Source organism: Marmota flaviventris, chromosome 13 (genome assembly GCF_047511675.1).
Source record: "Marmota flaviventris isolate mMarFla1 chromosome 13, mMarFla1.hap1, whole genome shotgun sequence".
Lineage (NCBI taxonomy): Eukaryota > Metazoa > Chordata > Mammalia > Rodentia > Sciuridae > Marmota > Marmota flaviventris.
Window position 1 is genome coordinate 75,553,364 of NC_092510.1, and position 22,577 is coordinate 75,575,940.

Genomic DNA, 22,577 nt, shown 5'->3' on the forward strand with positions numbered 1-22,577 from the left:
AAAGTAAGTATTTTAAGATGTAAAAGCACTGATTTTTAAATTTAGTTAAAAATAATGAGTAAAAGTAAACATTAATGTTATAAATCCAGAAAGCATAAAACAAGAGTAGAAATTGCTTCTCTTGCTCTTTCCCCTTTAACTCCCAGGGCTCTTGGACTCTTTATGATGTCACCTGTGAACATCACCAACCTGATTGTACAATATTTAAATCCTGGCAAGTCATAGGTGGGAAAAATGTCTGTTCCAAGATTGTAAGTCCTTTTGTTGAATTTTCTAATTTGAAATAATTGAAATTTTCTAGCTAGGTTAACACTTATTCTCTGTGGTATTAAGTAATGTTTCCTATATTTATTATGTTCATAAATAAGAGAGATTGTGTTTAAGCAGAGACATACATTCTCAAGCAACATAATAGTCTATTTTGATGCAAGGTTTAGATAGTTCATTTCAGCAAAATAGATGTCTTGAGATAAGTCTATTTTTACTGGAGGTCTTACTTGATTTCTTGTTATATTGTATTTTGAGGAATATTGAAAAAATAATTCATTGTTCTTAGGGGAATTATGACTCTCTAAGGAGGAAATTGGAAATTTGAGGAATAAGCATCATATATGTCATAGTGACAGAAAAGGGCTACTGAGCTTTAGAATGTTAAACCTTTAATTAAGTGGAGCCACTATGCAAAAGTGGACCATGCCCGCTCACAATCATTATTTTTAAAAAGAAATCTTTTGTGAAGGTTTGAATGTAATTGTCATGATTACTGTCAAGACCTAGGGATTTGATGACAATTCTAAAATAAACTATGTTTTGGCATTTTACATGCCAGAATAATGTTATATTTTAATGACTTAAAAACATTTAAGTTCCACATAATATCAATTGTATTAATTTTATCATGAGCACTGGATGACTTTCAGAGGACTTCACCATGATTAAAACTCTACTTTTGGTTTTATGGCAATTTCTTTATGGTGTATTGTAGTAAAATCCTAAAACTGTGCTATAGAAAATGTGATAAAGTTCATAATCAGATGCTCTGATAAAGTACAATAAATCAGACACAAAAATTTTTAGCAATACCTCAACATATTTCTTTGGATTCATGTGAGAACTCCCAATTTATTTAACACAGAGAATTTGCGATGCACACACAAAGATTTCTTTTCTATTTTGTCCTTTAATTCTAGGAACTGCCGAGCTTTAGTTCTGGAATAAATATTTCTGTGCCCATAACTACAAATTTTTGCAGATAAAGAAAATTTTTCTCTTTGAGTTCATTTTCCTCCTCGTCACTTATATTCTTCTTACCAACCTTGGGTCTATCCAAACCTCAGCTCTTCCACTTGATAGTTCCACCTTTTCTTGCCTTGGCCAATGACAAGTCAACTCAGTTCTTCCATTTATAATGTTGAATAAGACTATGTTTTATCTAGGAAGTGAGAGTTTCACAAAGATTTAGTCTCATATCCACTGTATATTTTATATTTTCCCTTCCTTGAGTTGCATTAATAAAAGCTTCTCTTACTGTCCTAGTCTGAAGATTGTCCTTGATCTAGAAAAGGGTTTATCGGTCTTGGCACTAGTGACATTTTATGCCAGATAATTCTTTTGGAGTGTGGGACTGGGAGAGGGAGGGTGGCAGTTTCTTGTGCATTATAAGATGTTTAGCAGCATCCAGGGTCTCTACCCACTAGATGCCAGTATCATATTTCCCCAGCACACACAATTATGATAGACAAAATATCTTCAGATATTGCAACATGTCCCCTGGGTAAGGAGTTCAAAATAAATCCATTCTGAAAAACCGTTCCAGAAAATGCTAGAGAAAGAAAATCTTACCACCCAAAGAGCCATTCTTCAGCAAGACAATAACTGTGAGGCATTGATATTGTGACCTCTCAAGCAAACACAAGAAGATTGTGAGTCCCTAGAACACATTCTGCAACAATTTTATGACCCTATTTCCCCTGCTGGCAGGATATCTGGAGACATTCTTACAAACAGGTAGTCTATGGACAATTCACATTGTTGAAGCCTTTGACCTTTTAATTTATTATGTACTTTTAAAATACATACAGGCAGAGTTATAGTAAAAGGCAAGAATAAAGGCAGGTGTATTTTGTGTTTAAATTAAAATTATTTTAGACTTAAAGAAAACAATAAGAAAAGTTAGTTTAAGTATATCCCTTAAAACATTTTTCTGGTAGTAATATAGAAATATATTTTTCTCTTAAAAAATAAACTTTGTCTTGTCTCCTACATTGGGACCTCAACTTTTATTTTGAAAAAAAAAAAATAAATTTAAATTCCTTTTCTAAGTCAGAAACACATTATCTTTTCTGTGAAAAATATCTTTATGTCAAAAACTCACAAATATTGAGAATAATTTTAATTGATTAGATATATAGGCCTGAAGTAAAGGCAGATTTGTGACTTCTATATTCCATTTTATCTTGGCTAATGTGAGGAATTAATTGCTGAGTTTCCTTATGAATAGCTGGAAACGTTAAAAATTATTTCACCAAAATGTTCAATAGTTTTTCTTCATAGGATAAGTCATTAAAATTTTCATGGTTTCATGAACTTAAAATCAATTTAAAATTATCAAAATATATTTACATTCACAAAAATGTTTCAAAATAATAAAATAGTAGAAGACATACTAATAGTTTATTATTTTTAGTAGATAATTTTATAAGAAATGTCAAAAATTGAATCCAAATGAATCTAATTTTAAAGAATGGCCCAAAGGTCGAGGAGAAGCAAGGCAAAGATCCTCCTACAAGCAGAACTACATTTGGGGGAGACAGTAGGAAAATATTTTCTCACATAAAAAATTTGATTGATTTAATTGCTTATGTCAATATAAATTTACATAATGACAGGGGCCTGGGTTATTCATTTTATTGTTATTTTGAGGTTCTATAAAATCTCCTAAGTAAAAATGCAAATGATCAAAATTTATTGAATTATAACTATACCCAAATTAACTCTAAGAAAACTATAGAAATTTTTGACCACAGCAGAAAGTGATTTTTGCCAGATTTCATTGTTTTCCAGATTCCATTGTGTTTTTTGTTTGTTCATTATTTCTTCAGAAGTTATTTAACTTTTAAATATTTATGCATTTTCTAGGTGCTTTTATAATTGATTTCTAATTCAATTTCTTGATAATCAAAGCATATTCTCTAGAGGTTTTATAAAACTTTAATACATCATGCTTATTTACCATTTTAAAAATCTCATGTTTACAAGTGTATTGTTTCATGAACCTGAAGCATTTTCTCTTTCAGAGCATTTGGATTGAAGCAATTCTCATTCATGGTTAAACATCAAAATTTCTTCAACAGAGTATAAAATATACATTGGCTAGATCCAAGCTTAGAGAGACAGACATAATGGCTCAAATAATTTTGGTGAATATATTCAGTTAAGAAAACACCAGCCTAGATAAATGACAAGTAAACATATGCTAAATTTTATTCAATTAATTAATTCATACTTTTGTAGAGAAATAAAAATATACTAGGTTTTAGGCTGAAAACTTCATTACTTAATGAAGGTATTAAGATATTGTGTGGGTTTTTTGTACTAATATCTTATTTTTTATATACCATTAAAATAAGTAAAACACTGTGAAAGTGTGCTTGTTTCTCTGTGAGTTTAAGGCTCAAACTCGCTCATGATGAGCAGTGGCTCTATAATAATACACTGTAATATTTCATAAACATATCTCACTGTTGGTTTCTATTAGAAATAAGTAAAAATTGAATTATAGAACTGAATGGGAGCAAAGATGTTTATAAGAAAAAAAAAACAAGTGAGAACTTATAAATGGAAAATAGTTTACAACAAGTCTTATTCATCAGTTTTCTAGAGAACAAAAAAAGTGAAATTCCATGTTAATCCTACAGTATACATTGACATGCACATATTTTATTCACACATGCACCCACCCATACATATGCATACACATTTATCACTTAGTGAGTTGGAGTTGGTTAACTTCTGAAAATAATTTGAAGATTTGTTTTTATTTTTGTTTAAATATAGGGGTTATAAAGTAATGTTTTGGTTCAAATTTAATTGGAAGGAAATTTGGTGCGTGAGGTAGGAAAAATAATTTGAGGATAGTTCTGCAATTTACAAAAAATATCTACTTGTATACATTATAGATGTGGCAAGTTGGTTCATCACCATGGTTTAATTCTGTTGAAGTCCAAACACAAATTTGTACATTTGTTCCTATCTACCATTCTGTAGATGAGCTTATTTTACATAATAGTGGAGATCTGAGAATGCAAAAGTATTTATCAAGTTGCTGGTAGCATGTATTTATGTATAATAATGATCATTAAATGCAGTGGTTTTATAAAAATTAATTAAAAATTTTCTCTTTTATTTTAATAGCCAAAAAATAAACTATGGGACATATGATAATTATATTCCAGGTAAGGAAGAATTCAATATTTATTGTAAAACACACATTATTAATTTTAGAAATAAATGGTTATTATCTTTTATTCAAAAGGGTAAAGCAAAAAATATCAGGTAATTAATAATAAACACTTATTTCCCAAGGACTCTTTCTCTTGGGCTCATTGAATCCCTTCTTAGTATATTACTGTTTAAATCCAAGTAAGATTAAGCAAATACTTTCAGCAACATAAAGGTGGACATATTTCATGTTACAAATTATATATAATCTTACAACTTCTCAGCCAATTTCTACTAACTTCCTGATAGGTTATATCCAGTTTATAATTGACCAAAATGTCATTTCTAGATAAGTCAAATTCATCTAATTTGAATTACTATAATTATCAAATGCTTTTCCCTCATTTACTAAACTTAAATACACCTTCCCTTCAGTACAGTTTTCCTACTGATCCTGGTGCCATCTTTAGGAGACTTACAGGAGAAGTTTATCTTCTTTTATACGTAGTGATACTATATATATTTAATACAATGACAATATCTCTCACTGGCCTCAGTTTTTACTTAAATATCCCTAATCATTTGTATTATAGTTTCGGGGAAACTTCACCCTCCCAGTCACCATTCAGTAGGCATTTTGTCAATTGTTTATCATTAAGCATGTCGTTTAATAGCAATGTGATTCTTGTATGTTATAGCCTTTACTCTTGTGGCTTAAAAAATGATTAACTTAAAGGATTTAAACCTTAACAATTAAGGTTCGATTATCTGTTTATTGAATACTTTATACCAGACATTGACTAAAGACTTTGGGGGAAACAGAAATAGTTAACACATTTTCTATCAACAGAATTATATTCTAATCCCAAAAAACATGAAGCAAAACCAAGACTACAGAGATATTAAATTAATTAAGGATAGTAGTAATGTTTCTTTGAAGTTGTATTATAGATTGTATTAGTTTCACAATGACTATTTTATATAGTTATCTATAAAACTGGTTGAAATAGAAAAATCAATTTTAATTTCCATACTGATCACACATAATTTTAAATATTACCAAATAAATAAAGCCATAATTGGAATCATTTATTTATTCATTTACATGATATGTATTGCATCTACTTCGATTTCAGTTCTGATGGAATCTAACCATTTAAAAAGTTTGTTTTATCTTTCTTCTTTTAGTCAGTGAATTAAGCAAAAAATCATGGAATCAGCAACACTTTTCCCTGGCATTTCCCAAACCACCGAGGCCAGGAACCAAAAGGAGATCAATACCTTCCCAGCTACGTGATAATACAACTCCTGTAAGTAAGGAAAAGATCATATACTTAGTAGTAGTAAGTAATTAACTACTAGTAATAATCTTGTGAAATCATTGAGATTTATTATATGTTTTATGTATCAGAATTGAGCCACAAGATTTCTGTGATGAGGAAAACACTTTATATCTTTGCAGTTTAACATGGCTATTGAACACCTTGATATAAGGCTAGTATACTGGATTAACTTTTTTTATATTTAAATTGAAGTAAATTAAGATTATACATGGCTGTTATATGCCATATCAAACAACACATGTAAAGATATTTCAAATTCTACTATTTGGAAAAGTATAAATATACATTTTTACTTAAAATTCACTGTATCACTTATTTCATATTGACTCTTTGTTTAATAGCCCTACATTATATAAGATGTGTTCAAGAGACACAGGAATCTACAGACTCTAATTTATGGTTAGTATAAATATTCGGGAACTGTTAACCAGCTGAAGAAATTTACCATTAGTCATGGAATTACATTATGCCTGGATAGAGTTCTAGTCCTTCCTCACTTCCTGCAATGCCAAATATAGGATTCTGAGCATTGGGAGATAAATATTTTCTAATGTTTCTAGAGTGATTATGTGTTATAAAAATATTTAAAGAAAAGTTTCACAAAGTAAATGTACCAACTCTTATATATCTGAACTTGAAACTATTAAACACTGGAGGTCAAATTGTAGAAATGAAGGGTGAGCAAGACATTCCAAGAATGCTCATGAACAGTTAAAAAAAAAAAAAAAAAAAATATATATATATATATATATATATATATATATATATATATATATACACATATACATATAAAAGTTTATCCTGATATTGAGGAGAATTTCTAAGATGTCATTAGTCCATGAAGGTCTCTTCCAATTTAATATAAAATCTTGAGGGAATTATGAAGATCCTAGATTGAAAGTAGACCCCAATGAAGCATAACTATCCATAGTTTTAAAAATGATGAAATTCAAAAATCAGAATATACTATGAAGTATATAAATTATCCACTTTTTTAATCACAAAATCTGGAACTCTTTAATGTTTGGATTCAATCTATATTTAGTGGTCTGTTAATAATAAAAGCTTGCATAACTCAAAATTTGTTCATCATTATTCTAACGAATTCAGGTAGTCGATGAATCCCAATTGGAACAAAGAAGACCGCCACTATGGATGCACCGTTCTTTAATGAGAATTTCAGAGAGGCCATCTGTTTATTTAGCTGCCAGGAGGAGGCCTCCACCCAAACCCTCTAAACCACCCAAAGAAGGTGAGGAGATGCTTTCAGGTGAGAAAACTGAATCGGAATCAGACTTCAGAGAAAAGGCAGAGTCAACGAAGAGCAAGGATGAAGAAAGAGAATCTAAATCTGGCAAAAAGAGTAAAAGGGGTTCAAAAGAGAAGGATTCCGGTTCAGAAACTGGAAGTGAAAAAGGACGGAAGAAAGGTAAGAAAGGTGGCAAGGGCAAGGAGTCAGGTGAAGAATCTGGGGATGAGAAAGGAAGCGGAAAGAAAGGTAAGAAAGGTAAGAAGAAGGGCAAGGGGTCAGGTGAAGAGTCTGAGGAGGAAAAAGAAGGCGAAAAGAAAGACAAGAAAACTGGAAAGGGCAAAGACAAAGACGCAGAGGGAGAAGAAGCGGCCCCGCCCATAGCAGAGACAGAATCTGAAGAGGAAAAGGCAGCAGAAGGCGGAAAGAAAGACAAGAAAGACAAGAAAGGGGGGAAGAAGGGCAAAGACAAGGAAGGAGGAGGAGATACGGAAACGGAAGACGAAAAGGCAGGAGGCAAGAAAGGCAAGAAAGACAAGAAAGGGGGGAAGAAGAAGGGCAAAGACAAGGAAGAAGGAGAAGATACAGAAACCGAAGATGATAAAGCAAGCAGCGGCAAGAAGGAGAAAGAGTCCAAGAAAGAGGGAAAGAAGAAGGATAAAGGTAAGAAGGGAGAAGGTAAGAAAGGTAAATCCAAGAAGGGCAAGTAGGCCCTGCAAAATCATTTCCACTGAAAGAGCAATTCAAAAATATTTGATGAAAACTTCTAGTTATCTGGAATTGAATTTATGAGTGGAAAAAAAAGGCTGATGGCATAATTTTTAAAAAGGCGGACAAAGAACAACACAAGGTGGACTCAGAAAATATTCATTAAATGTAAGAGAAATTTTAAGAAAAAAATCAAGCGAAGATTCTTTGAAGGGCTTGAAAGATACTTATTATGCTCCATTGGGGGATAGGAAGGATCTCTAGCACGATTTGAAGAAGAATATTAAGGTAAGTATGTATAAGGTAAAGGTACGGAATAAGTGGATATAAAAATTTAAAAATCAATCTTCAATAAAGACTTAAAAATCTACAAAGGCAGATGCTGTTATCTATAGATTAAAAAGTGTATCTCAAGCTTCATACCTAGGATTAAAGAACTATAAGTATCTGAAAAGAAATGAAAAAAAAATTTAGAAAATATACTTTGAGTAAATACAAACTGAATACAGCTTTCAAAAGAAGGATGAGAGGACAGAAGGAAGGAGCAAGAAAGAAAGAAAAGAAAAGGAAAAGTAATAGGGTTAATGCCCTATGAGCCTACACCACCGTCTCTGAAGTCTAATCAACTACAACCATGTTTATGGTGTTGGATATTCTACTTCCTAACCAAGATGAACATACTTGGTAAGTCAGTTTTATTTTAAGTCAAATAGAATCTAAAATAATTTAATCAATTGCAAAATTTAAATTTATGCTTACTGCTACTAGAGCAGCTCTATAATCTATTGATTAGAATTTTATAAAAATATATCAAATTTAGGCTTTCTCATTGTAAGAAATATTTGAACATGAAGAGATCACAAAGTAAATGAAGCATTTAAAACTGTTGATGAAAAGATTAAGAGAAATAGAACTATTTATGGTGCAGGAAAAGAGACTACCTTATGATATCTATCATTTTAATGGTTAGCAAAAGTTATTTTTTTTAATAGACAATAGTGGCCACCTTTCTCCACTTAAGGAAGTATGAAAATCAAAATTGTGAAAATGCCCAAGAACAAATTTAAATGAGGTGTATGAAAGAACTTATCAAGAAAGTGCTTAATAGATAAAACTAAACAACAATTTAACAAAATATTATCTATATAGTATTATTTAGATATGAAAACAATGAACTTTATAACTACATTAACTTCTTTTGCAATCCACAAGTCTGAGCTTCTCCTGCCAAAACTACCTGCCTACAGTTACCACTCAGTTAATCACTATGGGAGGATTAATGCACCAATTAGGTGAAGACTGTCATAACCCAACCGTTTCACCGCTAAACTTTCTTGTATTGTCTCACACATAAGCTTTTGGGGGACATCTCATATCTAAATCATAATAGGGTCCTATTCCCCACGCTCTTAAGAACTAGCTTAAGAACTAGCTTTCTATGAACAGTATTATTCATAGAAATAAGGTATAATTGCTTTGCCTGGATTCTGAATACTGGCTCCTGTCCTTCCTGCACCAACTGTTAAGGATGAATTACAGTTACCAGGCGACCTTGCTTTATCATCTGGAATGTCTGTAACAGCAAAGAAGGAACTTCATTGTTCTACCTCTATCACATTCTATGTTCAAACTATTAAACTTTTCTGGAATTGTTCTCTCTGAGGATTTGATGCTTCGGTTTGAATCTCCTTTTACCTCTTAAAAAAGTCTCTTAAAATAATTTTCTCCCATGAGAGTCAAAATGAAGTTTTTAGATTTAAATTTCATGTATTGTGACAGAACAGTTGAGCTTTTGCCTTTGCCATTGGCCCATGGCAGTGCACCAAAGGCACAAAGAAATTCCATGGAGTCAAATCAAGTAGGGGAGTTTATTCTGTCACCTCTTCTGTTCCTCCTATATTATTTTTCTCCATTATTTCATTCATCCTCATATTTTATATGATTTTGTATGATTCCTATGATATTGAATCCTGTATTTGAACCCAGTACTGATTTCTCCATTCAGGTAAAACTCATATATATATTCAAATATTTAATTAAGGGCATCTCTTGGATTGTCGTCAGGCATCTCAAAATTAATATATTCTGAAGGGAACATTTTTTTTTAGGCTTGTTGTGTCATTTTTTTTTTAACCTTTTGATTTTTAAAAATTAATTCATTTTAATTAGGTATGTATTTAGTCAGGTAGGTATTATGTATGACAGCAGAATGCATTTTGATTCATTGTACACATTGCAGCACAACTTTTCATTTATCTGATTGAACACGATGTAGCATTGCACCATATGTGCAGTCATGCGTGTCCATTTCATTCCACCATCTTTCCTGCCCCCATATGCCCTCCCTTCATTTCCTTCATTTTTGCCCAATCAAAACTCCACCATTTTTTGCATGTTCCCCCACTCCCCATTATGGATCAGCATCTACTAATCAGAGAGAACACTCAGCCTTTGGTTTTTGGGGATTTGCTTACTTCGCTTAGCATGATCTTTTCCAGTGCCATCCATTTACCTGCAAATGCCATAATTTTAATATCTTTCAATGCTGAGTAATGTTTCATTGTGTATAAATACCACAGTTTCTTTATCCATTCATCTGTTGACGGGCATCTAGGTTGCTTCCACAGTTTAGCTATTGAGAATTGAGCTGCTATAAACATTGATGTGGCTGCATCAATAATAGTATGCTGATTTTAAGTCCTTTGGGTATAAACCAAGGAGTGGGATAGCTGGATCAAATGGTGGTTCCATTCCAAGTTTTCTAAAGGCTCTCCATACTGCTTTTCATAGTGGTTGCATCGATTTTCAGTCCTACTAGCAATATATGAGTGTGCCTTTTCCCCCACATCCTCGCCAACACTTATTGTTGTATATATTCTTGATAACTACCATTCTGACTGGTATGAGATGAAATCTTAGTTTTGATTTGCATTTTTCTAACTACTAGAGATGTTGAACATTTTTTTCATATATTTGTTGATCAATTTATATCTTTTCTAAGAAATGACTGTTTAGCTCCTTAGCTCATTCATTGATTGGGTTATTTTTTTGGGGGGGTGTTAAATATTTTGAGTTCTTTATATATCCTGGAGATTCATGCTCTATCTGACATGCATGTGGCAAAAATTTGTTCCCAAAATGTAGACTTTCTTTTCACCTGATTGTTTCTTCTGCTGAGAAGAAACTTTTTAGTTTGAATCCATCTCATAAAGCAAATGCATTTCTATACATCAGTGATAAATCCACTGAATGAGAAATTAGGAAAAGTACCCCATTCACAATACCCTTAAAATAAAAAATACTTGAGAATCAATGCAACCAAAGAGGTGAAACACCTCTACAATGAAAATTATAAAACACTGAAGAAAGAAATTGAAGAAGACCTTAGAAGATAGAAAGCTCTCCAGTGCTCTTGGATGGACAAAATTAATATTGTCAAAATGGCCATACTACCCTAAGTGCTATATAGATTCAATGTGATTCCATTAAAATCTCAACATCATTCCTTATAGAAATATAAAAAGCAATCATGAATTTCCAAATGAAATTCATTTGGAAAAATAAGACACCCAGATTAGCCAAAGCAATTCTTAGCAAGAAGAATGAAGTAGGAGGTATCATAATACCAGAACTTAATCTATACTGCAAAGCTAGAGTAACAAAATGCCATGGTATTGGCACTAAAATAGACATGTAGATCAATGGTACAGAATAGAAGACACAGAGACAAACCTACATAAATACAGTTAGTCTCATACCTGACAAAGGAGTGAGCCAAAAATATATATTGGAGAAAAAAAATAGCTTCTTCATCAAATGGTGCTGGGAAAACTGAAAATTCATATGCAGCAAAATGAAACTAAATCCCTATCTCTCACCATGCACAGCACTCAACTCCAAGTGTATTAAGGCCCTAGGAATTAGACCAGAGACCCTATGTCTAACAAAGGAAAAAGTAGGCCCAAATCTTTATCATGTCAGATTAGGCCCTAACTTAGTAATGCATCTTATTTAGTTTTACTTAGTAATATGCATTTGGGTTTCCTAAAGCATAAGAAATAAGGGAAATTATTGATACTACTCCACCAAAGCCTGTTTCTTTCCAGGTCTCTGCCAATTAAGTAAACAAGGCTGATATACAATCTGTGGCTTAGTCCAAAATTGGTGAGTTGTTCCTGTCCTTTTTCTTCACCCTGACCTTTAGTATGCCCTGTCTCCAAAATGTGTGAATTTGTCTTTTTTACTACACTTCTACTGCTTGATCACAAGTACCTCAATCAGCCATTATATTTCATGTGGAAACCCTACGCCCTCTACATGTAGGTGAAGCCACCTACCTTATCTCTCACCCCCACCCCACTAGTCTCCACATACAAACTACCATATTCTTTGATCAGCTAAAGTCTTCTAACATATTGTCACATTTAGCATGTATTTTTCTTTTGATCTGGCTTAGAGAGCCATTAATAGTCTTGCAGGGGACTGTTTCTCCACTCTCATGTGGCCTCATTATTCCTTTTGTCTTTCATGTTTTTATCCCACTGATTTCTTTTTTATATTTAACCATACATAACCTTACACTATTAATCTGCACACTTATTCTCTCTGTCTAGAGTGCAATTCACCTAGAACTTCATATTGCTGACTTATTCAAATTACTCATTCTCAAAATAAATTTGACATTTTCATTTATTTATAGACTAGTTTTTAGAGAAATTTTAGGTTCACAACAAAACTGAAGCAGAAAGTACAAATGATTTCCTGTAGACTTTCTGTTTCCAGGTAGGCACAGAGTGGTACATTTGCTAGAATTCATGAGCCTATATTGACATGATTGTAAACTAAAGTTCATAGTTTACATTTTGGTTCATTCTAGACATTGCACATTCTATGTGCTTGGCAGTATTTGTGATGGAATGTTTCCACCACCCCATAACAAGCACATGGAGTGGTTTCACAGTTATACATATCTTCTGAGCACCACCTAGTCTTCCTCCCCTTCCCACTAAGTTTTGGCAACCATTGATGTGTTTACTGTCTCTATTCACCTTTTCAAAAATGTCATATAATTGCTAACGTATTGCAAAGCCTTGACATATTGGCTTGCTTTACTTAGTAGTATGCATTTGGGTTTCCTTTATGTCGTTTCATTATGCCTGGATAGCTTATTTCTACACTGACAAAAAAAAAAAGCCATTGTCTGAATGTTTCAGACGTTTTTTTCTGTTTGTATATTTTTTTGTCATTGTTTATCTGTTACTGAAGAGCATCTTGGTCGTTTTCAAATTTTGTCAATTATGAATAAAAAACTGTAAATAACTGTGTGCATGTTTTTCTCTAGACATGTTTTCAAAATTTATTTGGTAAGTTTGAAGTAATATGCTTGTAATATTATTGAAGAATATATATGTAAACACACACACACACACATATTTTAAAGAAACTGTAAATTTTCCAAATGGACTTTCCCTATCAATAAATGAGAGTTTCTGTTTTACCATATATTTCCTAGAATTTGATGCTATCAGTGTTTTGGATTTTGTTCAATCTATAAGATTGTATCTCATTGCTTTAAAATACATTTTTTTTAAAACATACGGTTTGGAACATTTTTCATGTACTTATTTGTCTTTTGCATATAGTCTTTGGCGAGATGACTGTTAATATGTTTATCCATTTTTAAATCAGGTTGTTTGATTTCCTGTTGAGAATTAAGAGTTCTTTGTGTGTTTTGTATAAGATGCTTTTGTTTTTTTAGCACATATTCCTTCCGTAATTTTTTTTTTCAATTTTGTGGTTTGCCTTTTGTGTTCTTTTTGTACCAGGGATTGAACTCCAGGATCCTTAACCACTGAGCAATATCCTCAGTCCTTTTTTTTTTTTTTTTTGTATTTTATTTTAAGACCAGTCTTGCTAAGTTGCTTAGGGTCTCACAAAATTGCTGAGGCTGTCTTAGAACTCATGATCTTCCTGACTCAGCCTCCAGAGCTGCTGAATTTACAGGCATGCACAACCACATTAGGCTTTTGTGTTTTCTTGACATTATCTTTTGCATAGCAAAATATTTTAGCATTAATTTACTGTATCTTATCAATGCTTTCTTTTTTGAATCATACCTTTTGTGTTGTACTTAGGAAATCATTGCCAAAATCAAGGTCCTCTATATTTTCCCCTGATATTTTCTAAGAGTTTTGTGGCAGTGACTAATTAATTAATTTGTTTTTAATTATAATAAATGTTTAATAAACATTTAATAAATGTCATATATATTTATGGTGCACAATGTGAAATCTTGATATATTTATACACAGTAAAATGGCTCAATCAAACTACGTAAAATATGTATTACCTTATATAGTTTGGGTGTTGAGAAAATTTAAATCTACTCTCAGCAATTTTTAAATATATATTGTTGTTAACTGCAGTCACTATATTATATAATAAATGTCCTAAATTTATTCCTCCTGAAATTTTATATCACTTGAACAACATCTCCCCACTAACCTTCTAGCTCCTGGGTTACCATTATTTTACTCTCTGTTCCCATGAGTTCAAATATTTTTAGATTTTGTCTAGGTGTTGTGACACATGTCTGTAATCCCAGTGACTCAGGAGGCTGAGGCTGGATAATGGCAAATTCAAATCCAGCCTTAGCAACTTAGGGAGGCCCTTAGGAACTTAGTGAGATGCCATCTCTAAATAAAAAAAAGGGCTGAGTTTGTGGCTCAGTGGTTAAGTGCCTCTCTTTTTTTAAAAAAAAAAAATAGTTGTAGATGGACACAATACCTCTTTTTTTAAAATTTATTTTTGTGTGTTGCTGAGGTTTTAACCCAGTGCCTCACACGTGCTAGGCAAGCAATCTACCAGTGAATTGCAACCCAGCCCCTCATTGTGTATTTTTCTATACCTGGTTTATTTCATTTAATGATGTCTTTCAAGTTCATTCATGTTGCCTCAATGTCAGAATTCCCTTCTTTTTAAGGCTGACTTGGACTCCATTTTGTGTATATAAAACATCATATCTATCCACTCATCCTTCGATAGACCCTTAGTCTACAGCTCTGCAACTGTGAATACTTTTGCAATGAATATGGGAATTCAGATGTATCTTCAACATATGGATTTTATTTTCTTTGGATGTGTACCCAGAAGTGCCATAGCTATATCATATGGAAACCCTGCCTTTAATTTTGTGGGAAACTCCATATAGTTCTCCATAATGACTGCATTAGTTTACTTTCTCATCAGTGGTGTGCAGAGGTTCCATTTTCTCCACCTCTTCTCCAAAACTTTTTTCTCTTATCATTATGATTATAGCCATCTTATGAAGTGTGAAGTGATGTTATGTCGTGGTTTTAATATTTGCATTTTCATGATGATTAGTGATGTTAAATGTTTTTACATATCCCAGGTAGAAATGTGTTTATCTCATTTTAAAAGATGTATGTTCAGGAACTTTGCTTCTTTTTCAAATGCATTCTTTGCATGTATTGAATTCAGTTACTTCCTTATACATTTTAGGTGTTAACTCTGTATGACTCCATAGTTTACAGGCATTATTATTCCTGTCATGATAAGTTATCTCTTTACTATGCTGATTATTTTTTACCATGCATAAGGAACTGTGTTTTTATTGTTGTTTCTTTGTTTTGTTTTAGTTTGATACAATCTTATTTATCTATGTTCTTTTTTGTTGCTCGTGTTTTGGAGCTAAATCTGAAATTATTTTTTTATTATTGATCAATGTCAAGAAATGTTCCTCTGTTTGCTTCCATTAGTTTCACCACTTTGGATCTTACATTTAAGTCACTCATCCATTTTTAGTCAATACTTGAATATGGGGTGAGGTAATTGCCTAGTTTCATCCAGGTGGATCTAAGATTGCCCAATGCCTTTTGTTAAAGAGATGATTGTTTCCCCATAGTGTATTCATGACACATGAGTCATAGATTATTTGACTGTTTAAGTATGGGTTTATTTTCTGTGTTACCTATTCTTTTCTTTTGATCTGTATGGTTTTGTGTCAATGTCATATTTCATGGTTCCTGTAGCATTTTGTATTTTGAGAACAGGTATCAGGGTTCCTCCTGATTTGTTTTTGCTCAAGATTGATTTGCTTCAAGGTCTTTTGTGGTTCCACAGAATATTTACGATTTTATTTTCTATTTCTTTGAAAAATGTCATTGGAACTGTGTTGGGGATTGAACTAAATCTATGCATCACTTTGGGTAGCATGAAAATTTTAATACTAATTCTTCCAATATCTTGAATATGAAATATCTTTCCAAGCATTTATATCTTCTTCAATTTTTTCTCATACATAATGTAGTTTGCAGTATATGGGTCTTTCATTTCTTTGGTTAAATGTATCCTGAATATTTTTTTGATGTTATTACAACTGATATGTTTCATCGCTTTCTTTTTTGGGTGATTCATTATAAATGTGTAGAAATGTTACTAATTTTTAGGATTTTTTTTTGCAACTCTCTTTGTTTTTAAACTTGTATGATTTTTTAATTAATTTTTTAATTTATATATGACAGTGGAATGCATTATAATTCTTATTACACATACAGCACAATTTTTCATATCTCTGGTTGTATACAAAGTATATTCACATCAATTTGTGTCTTTATACATGTACACTGGATAATAATGTCCATCACATTCTACCATCATTTATAACCTCATGCTTCCCTACCTTCCCTTCCCACACCTCTGCCCTATCTAGAGTTCCTCTATTCCTCCCATGATCCCCCTCTCTACCCTGCTATTAATCAACCTCCTTATATCAGAGAAAACATTTGGCATTTGTTTTTTTTTGTTTGTTTGTTTTTTTGGATTGGCTAACTTCACTTAGCATTATCTTCTCTAACTGCATTCATTTACCTGAAAATGCCATGATTTTATTCTCTTTTATTGCTGAGTAATATTCCATTGTGTATATATAACACATCTTATTTTTTAATCTATTGTTCTATTGAAGGGCATCTAGGTTGGTTCCACAAGTTTGGCTATTGTGAACTGTAGTGCTATAAAAATTGATGTGGCTATGTCCCTGTAGTACTGCTGTTTTTAAGTCCTTTGGGTATAGATCAAGGAGAGGGAGAGCTGGGTCAAATGGTGGTTCCATTCCCAATTTTCCAAGAAATCTCCATACTGCTTTCCATATTTGTCACACCAATTTATTTATTGGTTCTAATAGATTTTTTTTCTTTCAATCATTAGTATGTTTCTATCTATGAGATCATCTTCTTTGGAGAAATAACTACACTCTCCTTTATGATTGAGATGGCTTTTTGCTTTCTTGCTTGGTCTGGATAGGATTTCTAGTACTATGTTGAACAGCAGTTGGCAAGAATGATCATTCTGTTTTTATTCAATAACTTATAACAAAATTGTTTCCTATACTTGTTAATGCTTTTAGCTTGGTTTCCTATTATATACTCATGTGCTTTTCTTGTTTTTCTATTGAGTAGAATGTGTCTGTTTTTGATTTTTGGAGCCCGTATTTCCAATCTTACAATAAGAAAATCTTTCCCATAAGGAAATAGTAAATGGATTCTAAAATTAATAAATAAACAATGAAAATTGCTTCTCTATGCCTTAAATTAACAAGAATTCTTGTCAGGAGGACATTGCTTCTCCATGCATTTTTTATTACTTAATGTTTTGTTAAAATAAATTAGTCATCAAAAGAGATTTCCTAACATCTATCCTACAATTTTTTAATGAATTATTTTTATATGAGAAAAAATATCTGGAGAAAGAAAAATTTTGCTACTTCATAGCCTGAGTTTTAATTCTTATAGTAGCTTCTATTAGCCATATCCACTTAGACAAGATGAGTCTTAGCTTTGTTATGTGTAAATGAGGACAGTAATAGTTTCTAACTCCCTACATTGCTTTAAATATTAAATTAGATCATGTATCTAAAATGCTCTTTTGAGCCTACAGTAAATATTAGAAATTAGCAGCTATATTAGCTCTTACTATACTGAACAAACATGTACCTAACGTACTTATTTTATTTGACTACATAGAAGGTATTTTCCTATAAATATTCCCTACACATGAGGCTCGATATTTGTTACAGTTAATATTATATTCACATAATGACCATGAAAATGCCAATATACCTAATTAATTATAAATTAATGCAGATCTATAATTTTAAAATATTTCATTGGCTTCCCTTCCTGAATAATTTACTAACTACACCTTTTATTTTCCTCCTAAAATATTGTTGAACTCATGTAAGAGTAATTGATGTTTATCTTTACCATGAATTCAGTGTGACATCATATTCAATAGAAGGACTGATTAAAAGACTAATCTTACCTATATCCAGAGTAAATTATACTTTAAATGGATACATGCAGGTCAATTAACCAACCTATCCAATAAAGAAAATTATTGTTTTCAGTATTTTTGGCAAAGTATACATAAAATGGACTTACAAAACTAGAAGAATATTCCATGAGGAGCTACAAATGGAATAAAAAGAATCTTTAATAATTGCCTCGTTTTTCAATTGTCAATGTAAGCATAAGATACTTATTCATGTCTTGCATAATTGTAAAAAGGCAAAAGAATACTAATTATATGTTTATAATAAATCTACTGATTTATTGACTTGAAAAAAACTGGAATCCATCTTACACACAAAAAAAATATTGATTAAATCATGCAAACTTGCAGGTTGTCCTGCTTCTGTAAATTAATTAAATAAGAATTCTAGAGACTTTCTTTCCCCTCATGTCTAATAATTGTGAAAGCATTTCATGTGCTTATTGACTATTCATATTTTTTCAAAAATAACTTTTTAATTCTTTGTCAATTTATTTAAATTGCTTAATAAATAAGTTTGTTAACTTATAAATAAACTTAATAAATAAGTTACAATATGTTGAGTTATAAAAAGTTCTTTTTATTGGTACATTACTGTGACATGTGCTTTATTAAAGTTATCTACTTGCCTTATATAGAGGGGAGTGCAACAGGTTTCCCTGGCCATAAAGTAAGGAAAGTTTTATCTTTAAAACCCCTTCATTGCTTGAATGTGTTATTGAACTGTGTACTGCAACACTGAATCTAGTGGACCTACAGGGCAAAAAGTGTGAAAAATATAAAAATGGGTACTCTTCTGATCTTCATTCATGTAGCATACTCTCCAATTGCTTCTTTACCGTCCTGAAATAAGTGCTTTTTTTTTTTTTTTTTACATTGAAAATCTCACTGAGCTTAGTCTTATATATTGGCCATAGGATTCTGATACTGCAATTAGAAAAAAGGTCCATCTTATTTGGTGAGTTTGTTCACACTATAATTATACTTCATCCCAAGTGGTTAGCTCAACTTGAAAGTTATATAGCCTAGCTTCATACCCTTCCTACTTATGGACTGCCATCATTAATAGAATTAGTTTATTTCCCTCTTTGAAGAGGAATTGAGAATTTTATTTCCTATAAAACCTGGAGAACAGTAAAGGTAACTTTTCACAGCTTTACTTTAAGCTCTGATTTTTCTCCAAAGATATTTGATTCTTCTGTAAGGACTAATGGACTACCTAAATATGAGTTACTCTAAGTTTATTCCATTACCTATATAGCACAGAATCTTGAATTTTTTTTCAAAAACTGTATTATATGACCTAAATATGAGTTGTGAGTTTGGTTAGACATATATATAAGATTAAAGAAGAAAATTAAAATGAATCTCATGACATTTTATTGGAAATGACATAAGATCATTAAAATTGTTATTTCAGAGTAAAATAACGTACAAATTCTCCAAACAATAAGAATGATACCTTTTCTTTAGGAGTGTTCAGTTTTCTAATTTTAACGATTTGCCATAGTTATAATATCCTTCTTATCATGTATAATAACCTGCAGTAGAGATGATTGGTTATAGATTCTCTCTGATCTTTTATTGCCTTTCTGAGTGTGACAAACATTTCCGAAGTCAAAAGTGGAGATGAAATTGGACAGGAGATCAATTCAAGGGTGGAGGTCCACATAAAGGGCAATCTCCAACTCAATAATTCTGCCACATATATGAGAGTGTACATTTTAGGAGCTATCAATTTTCAATTTAGACTTTCCATCCTACCATTTGTACATGGAATATATGTTTCTCCTTTTACTCGTTAACTTTCCCTTTAGTAAAACTGAGAGCTGTAAAAGTGAAATACAGATGTGAAAGAATTGCTGCTTTTGTAGATTGCTGATCAGTGAACATATGACTAAATCACTAAAAAGTTTTGTAGTAATGATTAAAGATTTTCAAATGTTATTAAAATCACAGAAGAAATATCACAAAACAGTTACTTTCTTATCTTTAGACATTTATGTGTCCTGAAAGAAGTGCTTAAACCCTGTAGCTTCCTTATGTAGAAAACAAAAGTGGTGCATGAGATCTTTATTCAGTCTTCTCTGATAGAAAATTTTATAAATACTCCCTACTGTTATTTTTCATCTACATTGATGTCATTTTTCCCAAGCTGTTTTGGATGTGAAATTCATTTTCTCTCTCTCTCCCTCTCTCCCTCTCTCCCTCTCCCTCTCTCTATTTTTCTGCTGTGTTTGTTTAACATTATCAATATCACAAAACAAGTAGGGAAAAAATGTCAAAAGTCAGTACTATGAAAGATGAAAAAGAACTGAGTTCAATACTTTATAAAAATTCTGATTTTATGTAAGAGAGAACAAATACTTCATTATACCCAATATGAAATATGCACAATTTTTAGAAATTATATTAACTAACCACTAGATGTTATTAATTTCATTTAATTCCAATAAAACTATTATCATTAAAATTACAAAGCAGAAATCTTCAGCAACAACTACATCTTGACTCAACACAATAATTTCCACCTGTGTGTTTTATGGACCTGAAAAATGTCATTCTCTATTATATAGGCAGGAATAGTACAAGCCTTCTCTCAGACTTTTAGCATGGTACTTACTGTACATTCTCATTACCTGTATTACAATCTACAGTATAGTGTGAAGATGAAAATCTGAAGATTAATATGACTTACCCATGTCATTGTTGATCTCCATTCACTAACTTATATTGATAGTCTATCTCCTTCATAAGGTCAAGCTTTACCCCACCATGTGACCTCAGTAGTTTTCACATTAGCATCTATACATTGGATAATAAAGGTTATTTTAAAAATGAATAGGTGGCACCTATGTTCTCCCATTTGGTATTTGGCTTTTCAGTCTGCTGATTGTTTCATTTGCCAAGCAGAAAACTTTTAGTTTGGTGTAGTTCCACCTATATTTCCTCTGATTGCTTGTCCTTTGGGTGGCATAGCCAAGAACACACTGTATAGACAAATATTGTTAAGTCTCATGTTTGCTTCTAGGTGTTTATTTCTTATATATTACATTTGATTTGATTTTTGTGTAAGACAAAGATTCAACTCTCTTTTTTTTTGCAAATGGATATTCAGTTTTTCCAATACTATTTTTGAAATTATCCGTCCCCCCTTTTATATTCTTTGTACTCTTGTTGAAGATCAGTTGACAGTGTATGCATGAGTTTTCTATTCTGTTTCTGGACATTCTAATCTGTTTCATTGCTCCCTATGTCTGCATACTGTATTTGTGCTAGTACTCTGGTTGTTTTAATTACTATATTTTTGTAATAATATATTGAAAAAAAGGTGATGTTTAAACCCTTGTTCTTTCTGAGGACTGCTTTAAATATTTGGGGTACTTTATAATTACACACAAATTTTAGGGTTTGTTTTTATTTCTGTAAAGAGTGCCACTGGGATTTGAGGGAATTGGATTAATCCAATAGATCACATGTGATATCATGACATGTAACAATAGTAAGGTTTCCAATCCATGAACAGAGGATATTTTTCAAATTTTATGTATTTATTTTTTATGAAAGTTTTATATTTTTCAATGTGCAAACCTGTTTTCTCCTTGGTTAAATTTATATTTAAGTATTTTTTTTTGGTTAATACTATTATAAATGCTATTTCTTAAACTTCCCTTTGAACAGTTTGTTGTTAGTGTATAAAATTTAATTGATTATTGCACCTTGATTTTGTATTATGCAACTTTATTGAATTTGTATATTAGTTTTGACAATTTGTTCTTGTGGGTGGCTGCAAAAGAGGTGGAGAAATTGGGCATTCTTGTCTTTTTTTCTGATTCCATGCCAATTTAAATCACTTGAGTATGATGTAAGTCTCCATTATTCATATATGATGTTCTTCATATATGACCTTTGCCCTGATAAGATAAATTACTTCAACACCTAATTTATTGGAATTTTTTCTATTAAAGAGTGTTGTATTTTGCCAGAGCTCTTTATACATCTCTTAAGATCATATAACTTTTTAAATTCTTCATTATGTTGACAAGGGTATATCATATTTAATGATTTGTGTATGTTGCACCATCCTTGAATCAGAGGGATAAATCTTCCTGATTATTGTGTTTAATCCTTTCAGAGTACTATTAAATTTGGTTTGCTAATACATTTGGTCCTCCATATCCATGGGTTCTATATCTGAGATTTCAACCAATTACAGATAGGAAATATTCCAGAAAAATAAAAGTGTCTGTTTTGAATATATACAGATAATTTTTGTCATTATTCTGGAAATTATACAGTATAACAACTTTTTAATATACCATTTACACTACTTTAGGCATCATAATCTAGAAATCATTTACAGTATCAATAAATCTAAGTATTGTATAAAGTGTGCAGAGGTCATATGTAAATACTGAGCTATTTCATACAAAGAACTTGAGCATTTTCATATTTTGGTATTTTTTGTAGTTGTATGATCAGTGCTC

General features: G+C 31.6%; 1 protein-coding gene across 1 annotated transcript; it reads left to right on the top strand.

Moving 5' to 3' along the window:
* The first annotated feature begins 234 nt into the window (after window positions 1-234).
* On the top strand, window positions 235-7,742 carry Cylc2 (cylicin 2). The gene is made up of 4 exons (XM_027942966.3): window positions 235-251; window positions 4,414-4,454; window positions 5,629-5,754; window positions 6,898-7,742. Exons 1-4 carry the CDS (start codon window positions 235-237, stop codon window positions 7,740-7,742), a joined length of 1,029 nt encoding a protein of 342 aa, XP_027798767.2.
* Window positions 7,743-22,577: the final 14,835 nt, after the last annotated feature.

Coding starts and splice junctions, on each gene's coding strand:
- Cylc2 (XM_027942966.3), top strand. Junction 4,455..5,628: donor ATATGATAATTATATTCCAG/GTAAGGAAGAAT, acceptor TTCTTCTTTTAG/TCAGTGAATTAAGCAAAAAA. Junction 5,755..6,897: donor TGATAATACAACTCCTGTAA/GTAAGGAAAAGA, acceptor GAATTCAGGTAG/TCGATGAATCCCAATTGGAA.